This window comes from Hordeum vulgare, chromosome 4H (assembly GCF_904849725.1).
Source record: "Hordeum vulgare subsp. vulgare chromosome 4H, MorexV3_pseudomolecules_assembly, whole genome shotgun sequence".
Classification (NCBI taxonomy): domain Eukaryota; kingdom Viridiplantae; phylum Streptophyta; class Magnoliopsida; order Poales; family Poaceae; genus Hordeum; species Hordeum vulgare.
Window position 1 is genome coordinate 252645393 of NC_058521.1, and position 19340 is coordinate 252664732.

Genomic DNA, 19340 nt, shown 5'->3' on the forward strand with positions numbered 1-19340 from the left:
CTTAATCCTTCTTGGTTCAACCATAAAAGACCGAAAGCGAACATGTTAAATTTGCACCAATAGCAAGCAAAGAAATCAAGGCGCAAAGTTGTTTTGGGTTTTCTTCAATAAACAACATCCAAGTTGAATACTCCCTCGTAATATGTATTAAACTACGCAAAGAAAGTTCACCTTTTTCCTCATCAGGCCGCGACGTCCACCCATCATGCTGCTGTGGTTGGTGTTGAGCTGATGGCGGGGTGGCCGCTGAAATCCCCGATAATCCTGGTGTTGAAGTGTAGTATCATTAGCGCCCCCTCCACTACAAGGCCTTGGTGTCCAACAACTCCTAAAATGAGTAGGACCAAAGTCGGCTATAGGTAAAAAGAGAAAATGGAAGGAAAGTAAACCGAATGATGAGAGGAAAACTGATGGTGCAAAAGCCAGAACAAGCAAGCATGAAGCGAAAGATGTAGAAAATCTCAAGCCACAAAAGGTGCTTAAGCAAAAGTTTTCACTCAAATTAGAAACTTAAGATCACATTTTAGTACGTGATGCAGTAATTATCAATTTGTAAAATCAATAAAATACATAACCTACTCTTCAAGTTGTTGTAATTAACGCCAATGTTCTCCCTGAGAGATAAAAAGAACATGTTATTTTTGCTTCTTCGTGAAGCATCAATAAACAATTTCCTTGTCTCCAATATAATGGAACTTAAATAAAGTGACCCATCTGCTCATGTACAAGCAGGTGTAAGAAACTATAAATTCTGTGTAAGAAACTATAAATTCGGGGAAATGTAATGAAATCCTTGGACTGCTGAATTTGCACAGGAGGTTCTCCTAAATTATCGAGGAGCTTGCAACAACTATTATGTAGTTTTGTCATGAATGTAGCCAGGTAGGTAAATCTTTAGCCAGATTCTGCCTACATGTATTTTTTTGTTGAATGTACAGAGGCTTCTCAAATACTTCACAAGTTTACAAGCACAATGATGTTCGTATATCCTTGCCCCACAATCTCTGATGCTCGTCCTCAAGGTGCAAAATCTACAAACTATTTCCTCACAACAGCCAGATGTAAAATTAAACGTGAACTCCATACTTATCTGAATCATTGTCATTGAATTTGACTTGTTAAAAGCCATGGATTCCATTAATCCGTATGTATTCCGTACTTGCAGATTATCAAGAACCATTATAGGAAGGATAAATCATCAACAATCAATGGCCTCCGCGACCTCGGGCAGCACCAGCGCCGCCGTCACGGCCGCCGCGGTCAGCCCGGCCGTGAGCTTCTCCTGCACGGACGCGGAGGATGCTCGGACGGCCGCCGCCGCACTTCGCCGCCCCGCGCGCCGCCGCCTCCAGCCTTGCCGCCCCGCCGCATGGTGCGCTGCGCCCACCGCAAGATCCGGCCCGGATCGTCATGGATCCGGCCGCCCCACGTGCCCCTCGGCCTCGCCTCCACCTCTGACCACCGCCTCGATGCTTGCCGGCGCCGGAGCCGCCGTCAACGGGCCAACCTCTTCCTCAACCAGATCGAGAACGGACCATCCGGATCCACCCCATCCCTGGACCGGTGGAGGACATGGGCTTTTTTGGAAAAGGAAACGTTTTTTCCACTTAATAGAGGACCGCGGGTTGATTTTGAAAAATTAGGAAGACGTTTTTGCAAGAAACCATCGCTGCTTTATTATCAGGGAGAGATTTGTAAAAGCCGGATGCTGAAGTCTCTCTCTCCACCTCGCCCTGTCTCTCACCCATCCCCTCCTCCCGCAACAACCTGTCACATAAACCCTAGACCTCGCAAACTGCGGCCATGCCGAAGGTCTACGGCACCGGCGTCTTCGAGTTCCGGCACCCCCGCGCCGCCGAGTACCCGCTCCCCGCCGAGGTCTCCACCTCAGCGCCACCTGACAACCCCCCCGCCTCCACTGGCGTCTCCATCACACTCCTCGACATCCAGCGCGACCGCCTCACCCGCGCTGCCGCGGAGCACTGGGGCTCGCCAGCACCCGCCGCCGCCTTTGATGCTGACCTCGTAAGGGAGATCTACGTCACTGAGCTCCGTGTGGAGGGCCGCGGTCGCAAGACGGTCCCGCTTCACCGTGTCATGATCCTGGAGGTCAGCCAGTACCTCGAGAACTACCTTTGGCCACACTTTGATCCAGATGACGCGTCCTTCGAGCACGTCATGTCCATGATCCTTATGGTGAATGAAAAGGTGTCCCCCCCCCCCCCCCCCCCCCCCCCCCCCGACACACACCCACCCACCCACCCACCCACACGAGAATTTACCTACTTGTAGGTTTCTGACATGGTTTTCGATTTTGTGTGCAGTTTCGAGAGAATGTGGCGGCATGGACATGCTTCCATGGCCGGAAGGACGCTTTCAAAGGCTTCCTTTGGCGGGTTCTCAAGCTAAAGGACGAGGTGTGTTCAATTTGATGCACTTGTCCATTTCCTCACTAGCTGCTTCGCCTATAGTGTGAACGTATTTTAGTAAAACATAGCCTCTAGGCTGGAGAAGCATAATTAGCAATACAGTGAAATTTAGTTTCTATTCTGTGTGTCTCTACTTTCAGTAATTTTTGGTGGAACTTTTTCTACAAAGGCGGTTTTGGTCTATGTTCAGCAGATCGCTGGGGTGAGATTTTGTTAGGACGAGCTCAGTGGTTGATGGCAACCAGTAGAGTTACTCATAGGCTCAGTGCTACCGAACTTGCATTTTGTGTGCTGCAACCACCAGCATTGTGTTTAATTTATGAGATTTAGTGAGTAGTCACTGGCCAGGATGTATTTTCTCAGTGTTCTTGGGAATGTGGAATATCCTGACAAAACATGAGAAGTTAGTAGTATGGAATGATGTGTTTGTTCCCCGGGCACCTATTAATTGTGGACTGAAGTTTTTCCTGATGCTTGATGGTGATTTTTTGTAGATTCAGTGTGAACCATGGGTTGATTGGTCTCTGTATCTGTTTACTTTTCCTTCTCCATATTTGTGCGTTCTGTGAGGCACACAGTTTTATTGCATATTTAGTTCCATGCTGAATCTTATGTTTATGTTTTTTCAAATGAACAAATAGATATCTCCCCACATTTTTTCTGAATGTTTGTCTTGTCCTTATGTTGTCTGCAGGATAGGGATGTTAGTATGGCAGAGAAGACAAACTATCTCTTGTTTATGATAAACGCATTTCAGGTACTCACTACACACTCACATGTAGGTGCCTCTACGAAAATGAAGGGAAATTAGGATTATCTTTCAAATACCATAATGTGGGTTACTATGTTGTTTGACATGTATTTCTTCATAACTTTCCATCAAATTGTTATATGCGCTGGTTGTTTAAGGTTACGAGTCCCTGCCTTAACGACTTCAAAATTGGCTGTCTGAAGGCTGCTTATTATGTACTCTTGTTTAATTTGCGCATGCTCTCCGTGCCCCCTTAACTCATGCTTTACTGCAGAGTTTGGAGGATGAACTTGTTCGGGAAACTATACTCCAGGTAGTAAGCTTAAAGTTGTGGCATACTCTTTCTTTTGGACGACTTCAGGTAATTCAAAGTTTTTCTTCCCTCAGACTAGCTTGTTTTGTGCTTCTTGCAGTTCCTTATGTACGTTTCAAACATCTACAGATGGAGCTTTGCCTTAATCCTGAATTGATTAAGAAGTGGACGAAAATAAAAAAAAAAGAAGCAAAGGAACGAAGAAAAGCTGGGAAAACCGTCAATCCTTCAGAAATGCTCGAGAATAAATTCCTTAGGAATCTAATGGAAGAATTCCTGGAGGTACACCTTGAAAACTGTTCCAATTCAATATGGTGTTGCTACATATGGATTGTGCTTAACCCACACCATGAAACTTCTGTAGATTCTTGATTCAAAGGTCATATTATCTAGTCAAGATGGTGGAGAAGAATCTGTCTTTAATGAATCACTTAGTGGGCAGGTTGATGATTCTAGTGTCCTGTATTGTGAAAGATTCATGGAATTTCTGATTGATATGTTGAGCCAGCTTCCTACGAGAAGGTATGCGTACACTTTTTCACTTCTCTGGTAGCATCAAGCTGCATCTTTGACTATTATATGCGAGCAAATTGCACTCTAGGTTATCCAGCCCTTCAAGGGTGTTCCACTTAGATCTAAGAACCTGGGAACACAACATCCTTCTTCACTTGGTCTGATTGATTCAGGTCAGACTTGCAGGTCCTTATGAAACGTAGCATCTATGTTCAAGGACTAAGGTGCAATCTATGTTTTGGAAGCCTAGATATTTTCATCTCTCAAGTTACTAAATTGGTGTCCCATTTGAGTTAGACTAAGGTTCAATTTATTTGAAAATAACTCTCTCTCATTTGACAATACAGCTTTCAATGTCCCCGTGCATATGAAATAAATTCATACACATAAGTTATGATTCTTTCCACCACGAGCATTTGTAACTCCGGATATTTTGCTCTTGTCTACGGTGTCAATCTTCCTGTTGTTCTTTATCCATGTATCGTCACAACTGAGACATCATTTGTGATTTGCTATTTGTAATTGCTCCTTTCATATCCATGAAACTGTTATAGACTACAGTACTGTTCAGCTGTGCAGATTAGATAAGATTGAACTGTAATGGTGTCACCTTTTGGTTTCATACTCGATATACAATTGCATTAGTTATTTGATTAGATCTCACTAAGAGGTTCTTTTCTTGGTTTGCCAAGATTGTTTGGTAAGTCTCTTCATTGGGAGATTCATGCATGTGCATCTGGACAAGGAAATAATAGTTAGAAGTTCTTTAGTCTCTCTCTCTTCTCATCCATGCCTTGGAGCCTTGAGGCGTGGCATGGGGGAAGAGCTCCAAGTCCTGCCAAGCAAGGGCAGGTGGCCCCTTGGTCGTTGCACCCTTTTCTGACCATGCACATAACATAAACATGTTCTCATTTGTATTTCTTTTAACATTCTTGTGAAGGTACTCATAAATGCACTCATAAAGTGAAACATCTTGGTTCTGTTAAACCTTGCTGGCAACTGACAGTGTTACCCAAATTTTATTGTCCATGTATAATGTATAATGTATTCTGTATGTAATATTGTAATTATGTATATATGCTCTCCACTAATGTTGTTTAATATGCAGATTTCTATTCTGTATGTAATATTGTAATTATGTATATATGTTCTCCACTAATGTTGTTTAATATGCAGATTTTTAAGGCCGCTTATCGCTGATGTTGCTGTTGTTGCCAAGTGCCACTTAAGTATGCTTTATGCTCATGAAAAGGGGCGTCTTTTTGCACAATTGGTGGACTTACTTCAGTTCTACGAAGGCTTTGAGATTAATGATCATTCTGGGACACAGCTTAGTGATGATGATGTCTTGCAAGCTCACTATTCCCGTTTCCAAGCTTTTCAGCTGCTAGCTTTCAAACAAGTGCCTAAGGTTCCTGCCTTATTATTTATGATGTTACAAATTTTTGACACTAATTTCCCTTGATAATACTCCCTCCATCCAAAATGCAAGACTTATTTGTTGTGTCCTAAGTCAAACTTTTAAGTTTGTAGAAATTAATATTGATGTCTATAATACCAAATAAATACACTGTGAGAATATATTTCATGATGTATCTATTGTTATTGGTTTGGTATTATAGATGCTGATTTTTTTCCTATACACTTGGTCCAACATGTTAGCACTGCTAGCTCTAGCTATGAGACCAATTGTTAGAATCACTAGCTTCTCTCTAGCTCTCACCCTGGACTCTAGAAAGAGATGTGCTTCACACACACAAAGAGCTACTACTAGTGGGAAGTTTTATTAGTTATCTCAATTGCTACAAGCTTACCACTCCCTCCGTTTCAGTTTAAGTCTGACACGTGTATCTAGGTCGTCAATTTGATCAACTTGATCAACTTAATGAGAGACATATATTGCAAAAAATATATCATTAGAAACTTTAGATGTTCTATTTTCTAATGATATAATTATTATGTTAAACAATATATTTTATATAAGTCAAATTGACGACCTAGGTACACGTGCATGCCTTATAAACTGTGACGGAGGGAGTAATTACATATGGGGTGCCTCTCATTATGTAGAGGCTGTAGGGACAGGGCTACAGCAACCGACATTGCTACAGTGGTACAGCTCATAGCTAGTTCACCTATTGCACAACTCACACCCAAGTACAGTAGATGATAACTCATATATACTCCCTCCGTTCCTAAATATAAGTCTTTAGAGGTTCCACTAGTGGACTACATACGGGTGTATATAGACATACTTTAGAGTGTATATTCACTCATTTTGCTCCGTATGTAGACCCCTAGTGAAATTTCTTAAAAGACTTATATTTAGGAACCCTAGTGAAATTTCTTAAAAGACTTATATTTAGGAACGGAGGGAGTAGTTAGGATAACTATTGAGTGATGACATATGCACATCATATTATTGGCTAAGGTTTCATGGTGTCCCTCAACATCCAACTCAATTTGACTTTTAACTTCTCATTCACGCATCTCTTTGGTATATATGACAAGATTAGTTCTAACACAACATAAAAGGTTTCACTTACGACAAACATAAGACCTACATTTTGGGAAGGGGTGTCTGGTGGGTACTAGTTATTGCTGAAGGCAAATAGTAAAATTTCTCTTCATTTGTCGATTGATGCAGTTGCGAGACCTTGCCTTGTCTAATATTGGTTCAATCCATAAGCGTGCTGATTTAACCAAGAAGCTGCTTGTCTTGTCAGATATGGAACTGCAAGATCTAGTTTGCAACAGGGTGAGCAATTTATATGTTCATTTCATTTCTCTGTGCTTGTTTCTTTAAAAATAACTATCATATTGCGACTGTTAGTTGTAAATATTATCTGGGTATTATTCCCTTCAAATACATTCGACCATGTACAATGCAAGGTGCTTAATAAAATAGACTTTTTTTTCTTAAGCATGAGTGCTTATTTCTATAGTGGAGGTGCCTAATTAAGCATCTACCCTCTACAAATAAGCACCGGTGCTTAAACAAAAACAGGTCTATTTTTGTAAGTACCTCTCCAAGCACCTTGCACTGTACATGGTTTTAAGCTTGATGTATTTCCTCTTTTGCTATTTGTTACTGAAGGCCTATTTTTTGAGTTGTGCTGTTTAGTGTTAACTCGAAAGTTCTGATGGAATGCATAGACCACTGCTCGGATAAAAGAACAAAACATCTTATACATGTTCCTCATCATACGTTACAGATTAAATGGCAACTACAATATAGTAAACGTAATGTAAAGAACACATAGATCAGAGAAGTCATCGTCATGGCAGCAACCATTACTTATTTGCATGCGCTACTAAATGACATAGTAAAATGTGGATGCTTAGCAATATTTAGCTTTAAAAAGTAAAAACCACTCCGTAGTTCCTTTATTTTCTCATTGCTTATCAGTGCTAAACTTGGACATGTTATCAAAACAGTCATTTGACGTACTAATATCTTCTATAAACAGCTTAAAATAATTTCAGAGAAGGATCCATGCAGTGGAAGGCGTGATTTCCTTATCGAGGTCCTAGTTGCTTTTTTTGAGAAGCGTCAATCCCAGAAAGATGCAGTTAATGCACTGCCGCTTTATCCAAATGAACAGATCATGTGGGATGAGAGCCTTGTTCCTAGCATCAATTATTCTGGAGAAGGCTGTCTTGCCCTCCCAAAACTCAATCTCCAATTTCTGACACTTCATGATTATTTGCTGAGGAATTTTAATCTCTTTCGTCTTGAATCAACATATGAAATCCGTGAAGATATTCAGGAAGCTGTTCCTCATCTACATGCTTACATCAACAATGAGGGGGACACTGCCTTTCGTGGATGGTCCAGGATGGCTGTTCCAATCAAAGAATTTAGGATCACACAAGTGAAGCAACCAAACATTGGAGAGGTTAAACCTTCTGCTGTAACTGCTGAGGTTACCTTTAGCATATCAAGCTACAGGCCACAGATAAAATCTGAGTGGGATGCTCTGAAAGAGCATGATGTGTTATTTTTGTTGTCAATCCGTCCATCTTTTGAACCTCTTAGCCCCGTGGAGGCTGCAAAATCAACTGTGCCTGAAAGGTTAGGATTGCAATATGTACGTGGTTGTGAGGTGATTGAAATTCGTGATGAGGAAGGGGGACTCATGAATGACTATACAGGAAGGGTAAAGAGGGATGATTGGAAACCTCCAAAGGGTGAGATTCGTACAGTTAAAATTGCCTTAGACACAGCACAGTATCACATTGATGCTACTGAGTTAGCAGAGAAGGGTGCAGAAAATGTTTATGGGACATTTAATGTTCTAATGAGAAGGAAACCCAAGGAGAATAATTTCAAAGCAATCCTAGAATGCATACGTGATCTGATGAATGAAACATGTGTAGTTCCTGAATGGTTGCATAACATATTCTTAGGTTATGGAAATCCTTGTGCCGCACAGTGGATAGGTATGCCCGATCTTCTGGAAACTATAGATTTCAAGGACACTTTTCTTGATGCTAGCCATGTCGTGCAAAGCTTTCCAGCTTTCCAGGTAATTATTGTAATCCAGTTCTAGTTATCTCGAGGTGGATGTCCTTTTCTATCTATTTGGTCTAACTCCACATTATTTGAAGGTCACATTCATCAACACTGATGGTACAGAAAACATGCATCCAAGCCCTCCCTTTAGGATAAAGTTGTCCAAGAAAATGAGGGAAATAAGTCATGCTCTACCCGGCAATGTAAATGCCTCTGATACTGCAAGCAAGAACAATATGGTTGATGACGAAGGGTCTCAGAAAGAAAGACTAAGGGTGGAGACTTATGTTCCTGCTGACCCAGTGCCATATCCTCAAGATAAACCTAACCAGAACTCAGTGAGGTTTACACCCACTCAGGTACTTTTTAGGTCCTCAACTAAGAACTTCTTTATCTGAATACTGCAGGGTAGGATGATACTTAAGCTAAACCATCATTTTCAGATGGTGCATATCCTTGAAACAGAATTTACCAGGATACATTAAAAGCATTTCTTGTGAAAAATACAGTGTCTTTAGCCCTTATCACATGCATGCACCTCGTAGAAACAAATTGAACATTGTAGATATATGACCATTGGGGGGAGAACATTTGTAGTTGGTGCCACTTAGTAGTGTTACCTTTGGAAAGATGAGAACATTTTGGACTTGATGTAGTACAAAAAATAGATTTGGACATGTTTTACTTATATATTGAACCAATGAAAGTTCACATTTCCGGATTCAGTTACTATTGCCCTCCCTGGTTAGTATTGCTACATTGATTTACAATCTATGATTGACAGGATGCAGAATACTATTTTCTTCAAAATATTCCAATATAATTCATACTATGGACGATTTTATGCCTGTTATCTGTTGCTGTGTTTGTTTGCTCATTAGGATGCCTGGGTTTGGTACTTAGGCCCTGTTTGTTTGGGTTATGCTTCAGCTTTAGCAGCTTTTCCACTTAGGCTAAAAAGCCAAAAAACTCTATTTAGGGGCTTTTTCGGTTTTGTCTTTTGGCTTATACCATCATACTCCCTTCGTTCCTAAATATAAGTCCTTTTAGATGTTTCACTAGAAGCAGAGAATAGAGAGGAGTAGAAGGGATAGAGGCAGATGAGAAAGAGGGGAACGAAGCATGGGGAGGATTTGTACCTTTGTCTGACCGGAATCGTCGCTGTCTCGCTGCCGCCTCGATCCAAATCGCCGCCGCCGTCGCTTTTCTATCGGATGAGAGAGAGCTGTGAGGGCTAGGTTTCGGGTGAGGGGTTAGATAAGAAGGAAAGGGAAGTGTTTTCGCGTGCTGGGAGGTGGCTGAAGCAGGAAAGAGCGGTGCTCGCGCGCGGGTGGCTGCCCTCGTCTGCGAGAATTTCGCGACTTCCCTCAGCCAAGTTTTGAGCCAATATTCCAGGGCATCTGGTTATCCATATGGCATCCTTGGGAAAATGGGCTATCCCTGTCCATGGGGTGGATGGCCACACAACCATACGCCACCTAAGTTACTGCACCTGACAAGGACGTACTATGCAACATGGGCGATGAGGATGAAGAGTCTCCTGCGAGCAAATGGTGCATGGGGTGCCATTGCTCGCGGGAGAAAAGGGGGGGGGGGCACCGTAGCTGACAAGGGCATACTATGCAGCATGGGTGATGAGGATAAAATACCTCCTGAGTGCAAATGGTGCATGGGGCGCCATTGCTCGTGAGAGCCCTCACACGGAGGTTGATGAGAGCAAGGATGAGCTGTCCTTGACAATCATCTCCCAGGCGATCGATAACGCAACGCTGCTGTGTGTTGCAGACAAGAAGATTGCTTATGATGTGTGGGTGCTGCAACACCCCATGCATGTGGGCGTCGAGCCTTGAGCGTGGTGCAGGCAAGGCTTCAGTTTTTGCGCTCAGAGTTTGATATGGAGAGTCCGTGGATGATTTTGCGGCGAAATTCACAACGCTTGTGGGGCATATACATGAGCTTGGAGACCCGATAGAGATGTACGTCGTGAAGTAGCTGCTGCAAGCCGTCTCCAACAAATTCATCCATGTTGCTTCATCTATTGTGCTATTTAGTGATGCCAACAATATGTCCATGGAGGAAGCCATTGGGTAACTCAAGGTGCATGAGGAGCTCCCAGAGGGGTTGGAGATGAGAGGTGCAGAAGCGCAACTTCTCATGATGAGAGGCCATGAGTTGTCACGAGGACGAGGTCATGGACGTCGCTGAGGATGTAAAGATAAAAGCGAGGTATAGTGCTCTACAATTGTGATGACTTTCGACTTTGTGCTTATGAGTGTCCCGAGAAGAAAGACAAAGCAGTCATTGCTAATGCTCATTGTGAAGATGGTGAGCCAACACCTGTGAGAGGAGTGATGTGAGCGCATGCCTGGCGGTGTGATGCCATTAGGGATTGTGCACAAATGGCAGTGTGATGCCATAGTCATATGAGGCATTGATGTGAGGCCAACAAAGGCGGGGGTGTGAAGCCATTTAGGCGGGGTCAGTGTGATGCCGCCGGTAGTGGTGTGATGCCATTGTCACGAGAAGTATTAGTGTGATGCCGATGGATAGTCGGTGTGAAGCTGGTGGCGGTGGTGTGATGCCATCAATGTATGAAGTCGGTGTGAAGCTGGTGGCTGTGGTGTGATGCCATCAATATATGAAGTCAGTGTGATGCTGGCAAGTACGGTGTGATGCTGATGCAGCAAGGCTGTGTATGCCCTTATAAGGAGGCGGCTGTATTATGCTACTGAGAAGATGGAAGTGCTGCACGACGGCATGGTGACCGATGCTGTGAAGGCGTTATCCACGCAGAATGAAGTTGTTCTATGTGGTATGATGGTGTGGAGTTCGGTGCTGCGAAGGTGTCATTCAAGGCAAGAGTTTGCGGTTGATCTGCATAAAGGTTTTGGTGAGTGCATATGACAAGATTAAGGGGGAGAGAGTAGATACTGAAGGGTTAGGGGGAGAATGTTAGGATAGTCCTTGTGTCATGTAGTACCAGCACTTTTAGGATATTTTAGTCTTAGGCGACTTAGTAGTTGAGGAAGATTAGATAATGTAAGCTGTAATAGCTGTAGTTTCCAGATCTGGCCAGGTATGAGCTGTCTAGGTCGGCTACTGTAGCACTGGCCTAACACCTCTATATAAGAGGATGCTATATGTAGAATAATGTAAGCTTGTAGTGCATCAACAATAGAGAAGGCTCTAGTTGTGTGAGGTAGCAAACCACCGAAACAGCTTGTGTACTTGTGCATGTTGTGAGAAACAACAGAGAGAAGAGAGAGGGGATAGTCATTCAGCTCCAACAGAGAGGGAGAGGGAGAGGCTTAGTGATTCAGCTAAGCTTCAAGGCTGAGTGCTTGAGAGAGTGTGAAACATATCTCATGAAGGGGGTGGGTGGGATGAATAGTGATCCGTTGACAAGAAATCACTTAAATTAATAGGGTTTTATAACTTTGAGTTGCAGCAAGCGGCACAGCCAATGGCATTCCAACATCTGCTTTAAAGATAAATGAATATCTGATCTGACTTTAAATTTTGATGCTGATAAATTATGCCTATTTGTAGGTCGGCGCTATAATATCTGGTATTCAACCTGGGTTGACAATGGTTGTTGGTCCTCCTGGAACGGGAAAAACAGATACAGCTGTGCAGATATTAAATGTTCTATATCATAACTGTCCTTCACAAAGAACACTTATTATAACCCATTCGAATCAAGCTTTGAATGATTTGTTCGAGAAGATAATGCAGGTATTGCCACTGCACCAAATATTGTCTCAACTCTTGTCCTATATTTGTACTTTCGCAGAGATACTGCGAATAAGTGGTTGTTTTATCTGAAAATGATGTTCTTTAATATGGATGAGTTGTTAGCTGTCGGTGCTGCAATGTATGACTGGGAATTACTTGAGTAGTCATCACTTTGAAGTGCAAGATTCTAATTTTGTACCTTGCTAACATAATTTGAATAGAAGAATAGATATCATTTCTTGGTCCTTGAGGTCTTCTAAATGAAACGATCATGTATGCCTCATGTCCATGCAGTGTTATGCTACTGTTGATTCTTGACTTATTTCAAGTGTTCTGACTGCTGGAGTTTGAGTTACACTTCATGATGATGAATATATCAAATCTACGTATCAAAACATACTGGATGCTCTGTGTGCTTGTTTGGTTGCATGTTTATTTTTTGCCTGATTGTCTGATGTAAACTCTTTTCTTCAGAGGGATGTGCCTGCTAGGTACCTTCTTCGTCTTGGTCAGGGTGAGCAAGAGCTGGCAACCGATCTCGATTTTAGCCGTCAAGGTCGTGTGAATGCTATGCTGGTTAGGCGGCTAGAGCTGCTTGGTGAAGTTGCAAAACTGGCAAGATCCCTTCATCTTCCTGAAGATGTGAGCTACACATGTGAAAATGCTGCATATTTTTGGTTATTACATGTTTATGCCCGCTGGGAACAATTCTTGGCTTCCTGTGTGCCAAATAAGGAGAATCCCTCTTTTGTTAAGGACCGTTTTCCATTTTCCAAGTTCTTTACGGATACCCCTCAGCCTGTGTTTACTGGTGAGTCCTTCGAGAAAGATATGCATGCAGCCAACGGTTGTTTCAAACATCTTTCTACGATATTCCAAGAGCTGGAAGAGTGCAGGGCTTTTGAGTTACTTAAGTCAACAGCTGAGCGAGCAAATTATCTAATGACTAAACAAGCTAAGATTGTTGCCATGACTTGTACTCATGCAGCCTTGAAGAGAAGAGACTTTCTTCAATTGGGTTTCAAATATGATAATTTACTGATGGAAGAAAGTGCACAGATATTGGAGATAGAGACTTTTATACCAACTCTCCTGCAACGGCAGGAAGATGGTTATGCTCGTCTCAAACGTTGCATTTTAATTGGTGATCACCATCAGTTACCCCCTGTCGTGAAGAATATGGCTTTTCAGAAGTACAGCCACATGGACCAGAGTCTCTTCACAAGGTTTGTTCGCCTTGGTGTCCCTTATATTGAACTCAATGCTCAGGGTCGTGCCAGACCTAGTATTGCTCAGCTTTATAATTGGAGATACAGAGAACTGGGAGATCTGCCTTATGTACATGAGGAAGCTATATTCCATAAAGCTAATTCTGGGTTCTCTTATGAGTATCAGCTGGTGGATGTTCCTGATTATCGTGGCAGAGGCGAGTCTGCTCCTTCTCCTTGGTTCTACCAGAATGAAGGGGAGGCTGAGTATATTGTTAGTGTCTATATTTACATGCGCCTGATTGGATACCCTGCCAATAAGATTTCAATATTAACCACTTACAATGGTCAGAAACTTCTTATTCGTGATGTTATCAACAGGCGATGCAAGCCATGGAATATTGAGCCCCCTTGTAAGGTAATTTAGAACAATCCAGCGATTGAACTAATTTTCTAATCAAATATTTGATCAGTTTGTAGCTATTTTGTGCTGAAATTTAACTTCAATATGTATTATTTAGGTTACCACGGTGGACAAATTCCAGGGTCAACAAAATGATTTTATTTTATTGTCTCTTGTCCGGACCCGATTTGTGGGTCATCTTCGTGATGTCAGAAGGCTTATTGTGGCAATGTCCCGTGCTCGTTTGGGTTTGTATGTGTTCTGCCGCCGTTCTCTGTTTGAACAATGCTATGAATTGCAACCAACATTCCAGCTTCTACTCCAAAGGCCTGATAAGCTTGCCTTGAATCTTGAAGAGTGCACTCCGTTTACAGTGCGACCTTTGGGTGAAGCTGGAAACATTCATTATATTACTGATGTTGAAGATATTGGACACTTGGTGAACTTCAGACTGGAACATCTCCGCCAGGTACATCAGTACTACATTCTCTAGTAGAGCCTTCGCTTGGTAAATTTTAATTATGCGGCATATATTTGACACATTTTAAAACTGACAACCCAACCTCCATATCTCTCTGCAACAGATGCAATGCATGCAATATTATACACCCCATGCAAATGCTGATGCAGCTCCTCCTGAAACTGGCAATGGTGATTTTGTTTTGGATAATGTGAAGGATGGCACAGAGAAAGAAACTGGTGAGGCAACTGATGCTGTGAACAATGACAAGATAGAGGAAGACACTGTTGAGTCAAAAGATGATATGGTGCAGGAAGTAAACAAGATGGATGAAGGTAATGTGACTATAGAAGACGAGATGGGGGAAGAAAGTGCGGATGAGGCTAAGGACAAGATGGATGAAGGTAATGTGACTATAGAAGACAAGATGGGGGAAGAAAGTGCGGATGAGGCTAAGGACAAGATGGTGGAAGCAACTGCTGAAGTGGCTATTGGGAACAACATAGTGGAAGTAAATGCTGACGTGGCTAAGGACAAGATGGGCGAAGAAAAAGCATGTAAAAGGGAGCAAGATTGACCTGATATAATCGCTGGCTGATTGGAATAGTGACCCTACCTTCATTTTTATGCACGGACTTTGTCTGCTTCAAATATTTGATTTAGGGAACTGGGTGTTGTCTCACAGAGTAACACGGAACTTCAGTCGCTGAAGGCCGAACCAAGACATTAAAAAACGTATGGTCCTGTCAAAAGAACATGCCTCCAGATGTCCCTTGTCTGAACCTCCATCAAGTGTTTCTGCAATGATAACTTCTCCAACTCTTAACATAGATATTCTAGAGGACGCTGGAACATTGGTGTTGCGCAATTTTTGCGTATTAGGTTTATGTTCTGTAATTTGAGAGATAATGTGGGTACACATAAGTCACAGTAATCTAGGGGGCTTTTCAGGATTTCACTTTTTATTCTTGATATCAGTTTATACAATGATGGTAATTAGGCCTAGGGTTTCTGATTGAGGTAGAACAGCAGTTGCTGCTGCCTGGTGTGGCTGTGCCTCCGGCTGAGCAGAGTAGTGGCTTCCTGTTGTGGTGGTGTGGCCTACTCCAACGTGGATCACCAAATTGGTGAATGTTTGCTGACACGTTTGAACAGTTCTGTGGATAGCCGGCCGGTCCGCTTGGTGGTGGGTGTGGCAACTCAGAACGTGGATCACCAAACGGACGAATGTTTGCTGGCATGTTTGAACATCTCTGCGGATAGCCGGCCTGCTGGAGGCCACCCAATCAACAACATTGTATTAAAGTTAATACAAAATTGAGTCACTTGTTTGAAACGGAGGAAGTACATAGCAAGATAACCCTAAAACTAACTAAAAGTCCAAATTTCACTATTCGTCGGAATCGAGGCCAACGCGTTGGGATGATCTTGTCTAGACACAGATGAGTCCACCAGCGTGGGCATCTGCACCTCCTCCATCATCTTTATCGCGATCTTTGCTATAGCCATGGGTCACCCTCCTCGTAACTCAGCTTCGGGAACTTGGAGACGAGCCTCCTCAGAACTAAGCTTTGGAGAGTTTGGAGGTTAGCCCACCTCAGTGTGGCTTGATTGAACGCATCCGTGATGTGGACTTGCCTTGATTTCGGTGAGAGTTGCCTTCACCACGAAGTCCAACCATTGCTATGATGAACTAGGATGCTAAGGGGTGGTTGGTGTCTTGAATGGTGAGAGAAGGGCTCAAAGGGGTAGGGTTTTTGGGGCATGGCCAGCCTTGAGGCACACAGAGCGACGGAGTTGAATGTTGGCAGCTGAGTAGGCTTCTTGGCCGCCGACGTGTGCGAATGCGGACAATTGGAGTGGGTTTTTCGGTTGTAGTGTCAATCAAATTGGCTATGAATGCAGGTAGGTGGACGACGGTCAAGCCAAGTGAATGCGGTCAAGCCGGATGGTTGTAGAGCGTGCTGTGCTACATGCAACTATTGCATAATAATTTTTTTCCTACCGCGTAGAATATCCAGGGTTTTTTAGGGAAAAAACTTGCGATCTGTTCATAAAAAATCATGGCATTACAAAGAACATAAAAAATAACAAAAAAATACATCTAAATCAGTAGACCATCTAGCGCCGACTACAATCCGGAAGCATGCTTAGGAGATAAATCACGATATTATCACTAGATGCACATTCCTTTTCTTTGAAGAAGAGAGGGGGTCCAAAAGGACCCCGGTCAAGCCGGATGGTTCTAGAGCGTGATGTGCTATATGCAACTATTGCATAACAATTTTTCCTACCGCGTAGAATACTAAGGGTTTTTTTTTTCCGGAAAAACTTGCGATCTATTTATAAAAAATCATGGCATTACAAAGAACATAAGAAGTAACAAAAAATTACATCCAAGTCAGTAGACCACCTAGCGACGACTACAATTATTGTAGTCCGTCGACCACCGAGAAGCATGCTTAGGAGATAGATCACGATATTATCACTAGATGCGCATTCCTTTCCTTTGAAGAAGAGAGGGGGTCCAGAAGGACCCCGAGGTGCATTAATATGGAAGCGATGGTACACAATGATTTACAGAAGGACCCTAAACTAAACTTGAATTGCAAATGTGCCCTTGATTTTTACATAGAGGACACCAACAAACTAGGAAAACACGATCATGTCCCTTGCACCTTTTCTCACCTGCGCAACCTCGTCAACGGGGACGACACCACTTGGGACCACGAGGCCTCCATGACACGTCGTCGCAGACTCCATCGAGAAGTCACCGCCTCCTTTTGTCTTCATTGGCCGGAAGAAGATAGGCCGCTCTTCGGCCAACAGATTCAGTGGCGTGGTAGAGTCACTCGACAGTCATGAGCGTCGTAGTCGTTACAAAACAACTGCCAAGAATGAGCACCAACCCGAATACTATGTATCTCACACCGGGTAAATCCTTAACTCTTCCTCATCCTACTGATACTACAGAATGTTTTTGTAAATTATGGCCAATACCACGTATATAAGTAGTGATTTAAAATCCAGAGGTTAACTGTATTCTTGCAGAGCCATCATCTCGCCCCAGCTTAAGCTTTGCCACCATGACGACCTGAGAAGCTAGAGACAGTGCGAAGAACCTCCAAAGCAGGGGTCATTACAGCTTATTGGTGAAGTTGCCAACGAAGCACCCCACAAGTCACTAGGAGAGCGAGAGCCGAAAGTCACCGGCCGCAGCATGCGTGCGACAACAACGTCCTCCATATCGGCATAAGGACAAACACCACATGGGAAAGGCACAACCAAGATCGAGACTTAGACACTCATTATACAGAACTAGGTCGTGCACCCCTCTGGACTCCGCTCCGACCATCGACACCATCAAATAAGATAGGGGATCACACCGACACTGGTTTTTCTGGAACGACTCTCAACGGGCTCTCTCTCGAAGGCTCTCATCTACGTCCCTAGACGCACATTCCGTTGCAGCGAAACAAGAGATGGAGTAGCATGTCGCCATAGTCGTTTCGAGCTTGTTGTAGATCTTCTTCGAGCAGTCGATCACCGGAGCAGCGCAAGTGTAATACCTCTAATGATATCCGCGCGTACGAGGGGAAGGCCAGGCGACAGACTGCTAGGTACGACCACACAACTAAGGTAAAGTGGACATGGCTAGATGCAACATATGCAAACTCTAGCCGACGCAACGATCCGGGATCATCCTCAACTGAATTGGTAGCATCCCCTCCACTTATATAGATGTCACTCGTGGGCTCAACACATGAGTCCCACCAAGACTCTTCGGTCCAAAGTCCACTCAACCTAGATCCAAGTCCATGTCGGATCACATCCGACTTGCAAAGTCAGATCTGACCTCGTAGGTTCTTTTCCTTAAGCATGTGACCCTTTAGGTTTAACTTAACTTGGTCATAGGTCAGATCACATGTGACTTGCTTTGTTGGTAGGGGCTTCTAGCAAAATGTGCCAACCTCCAAGTGAATAATGCAGCCGGTTTGGCGAATCTGTACAACGTGTGACACTTCGTTCTTTTTGCCTCACAATATATGTTGTCGGGATCAAGGTGAATCGTTCATACTTGTTCTAGCCCGACCTCTTTCTACTCATGTGATGCCGACCTCCAAATTGGATTAACTCATAATCCATGTCGCATCATCATGTTTATCCAGGTCAGATCACATGATGGCCGTAGAGTATATTTCCTAGATCAGAGGGGCAAATCCTAACTTGACCATATCTCATGGCACGGATCTAGACAAGTCTAAAACTAACCTTTATAACTAGCTAGTTACGAACCATGTTTGATCAAACGAAAGTAGGCCAACCACCATCGAGAGTACATGTGCCGACCTCACGTCTAGGACACAGAACACATGTCGAACTAGAGACCATGATTGGGTTTGTCTGATCTGATACCTACTAAAGTCCGTCTTCGATCCCCCGTTAGTCAACCTTATATCCTATCAGGTCCACACAATCTAGCTAGCATCCAATGCCACATGGCTAGTGAGACGAAGCCGTCCACCCTGTTGCATGCCGGTCTAGTTTGATGTGAGTCCACACATGTCTTTCCGACCAGGGACTATTAAGAACGTATCATACAATGTAAGATCTAACAGAAAAGTCACATACTTATTAAGATGCATCATTGATATTGTTCAAGGACTATATTAATTCATAAACACATTACAAAATATATACATGATTGCCTATAGAGCATATCACCAACAGAGCGGATGACCAGTAGAGAGGTTTTTGGTGGTTTCATTGTCAGAATCCGACACGGCGAACGTGTGGACTACCTCTAGTTTGGTGCGGGTTTGTGGGATTTCGAATGTCCGTACCGATTGCGATATTTGTGTGACTATCATTGGATGGCTAAAAGTGTTCGATCCACTCGTCAAGATATTTACGGAAGGTTTGGTAGTCCACGTTGGGGTTGCCCTCAAGGTAACCGTGCGAGAGAACTAGATTTTTAATTTGTCCCAATGTTCATTGACGTTTTTTTATTA

The 19340-nt window shown here is 43.2% G+C and overlaps 1 protein-coding gene across 1 annotated transcript; it reads left to right on the top strand.

Moving 5' to 3' along the window:
• Window positions 1-1712: 1712 nt before the first annotated feature.
• On the top strand, window positions 1713-15286 carry LOC123448474 (RNA helicase aquarius). Its single transcript, XM_045125389.1, has 14 exons — window positions 1713-2208; window positions 2325-2417; window positions 3124-3186; window positions 3455-3541; window positions 3623-3775; window positions 3858-4015; window positions 5183-5417; window positions 6654-6764; window positions 7477-8535; window positions 8618-8881; window positions 12072-12257; window positions 12732-13883; window positions 13987-14337; window positions 14453-15286. Exons 1-14 carry the CDS (start codon window positions 1804-1806, stop codon window positions 14903-14905), a joined length of 4770 nt encoding a protein of 1589 aa, XP_044981324.1. The 5' UTR covers window positions 1713-1803; the 3' UTR covers window positions 14906-15286.
• Window positions 15287-19340: the final 4054 nt, after the last annotated feature.

Excerpts from the sequence above, each read along its gene's own strand:
- LOC123448474 (XM_045125389.1), top strand. The coding sequence starts at position 1,804 with ATGCCGAAGGTCTACGGCACCGGCGTCTTCGAGTTCCGGCACCCCCGC. Across the intron at positions 4,016-5,182 it reads AGCCAGCTTCCTACGAGAAG|ATTTTTAAGGCCGCTTATCG; the intron begins GTATGCGTACAC and ends TTTAATATGCAG. Across the intron at positions 5,418-6,653 it reads CTTTCAAACAAGTGCCTAAG|TTGCGAGACCTTGCCTTGTC; the intron begins GTTCCTGCCTTA and ends CGATTGATGCAG.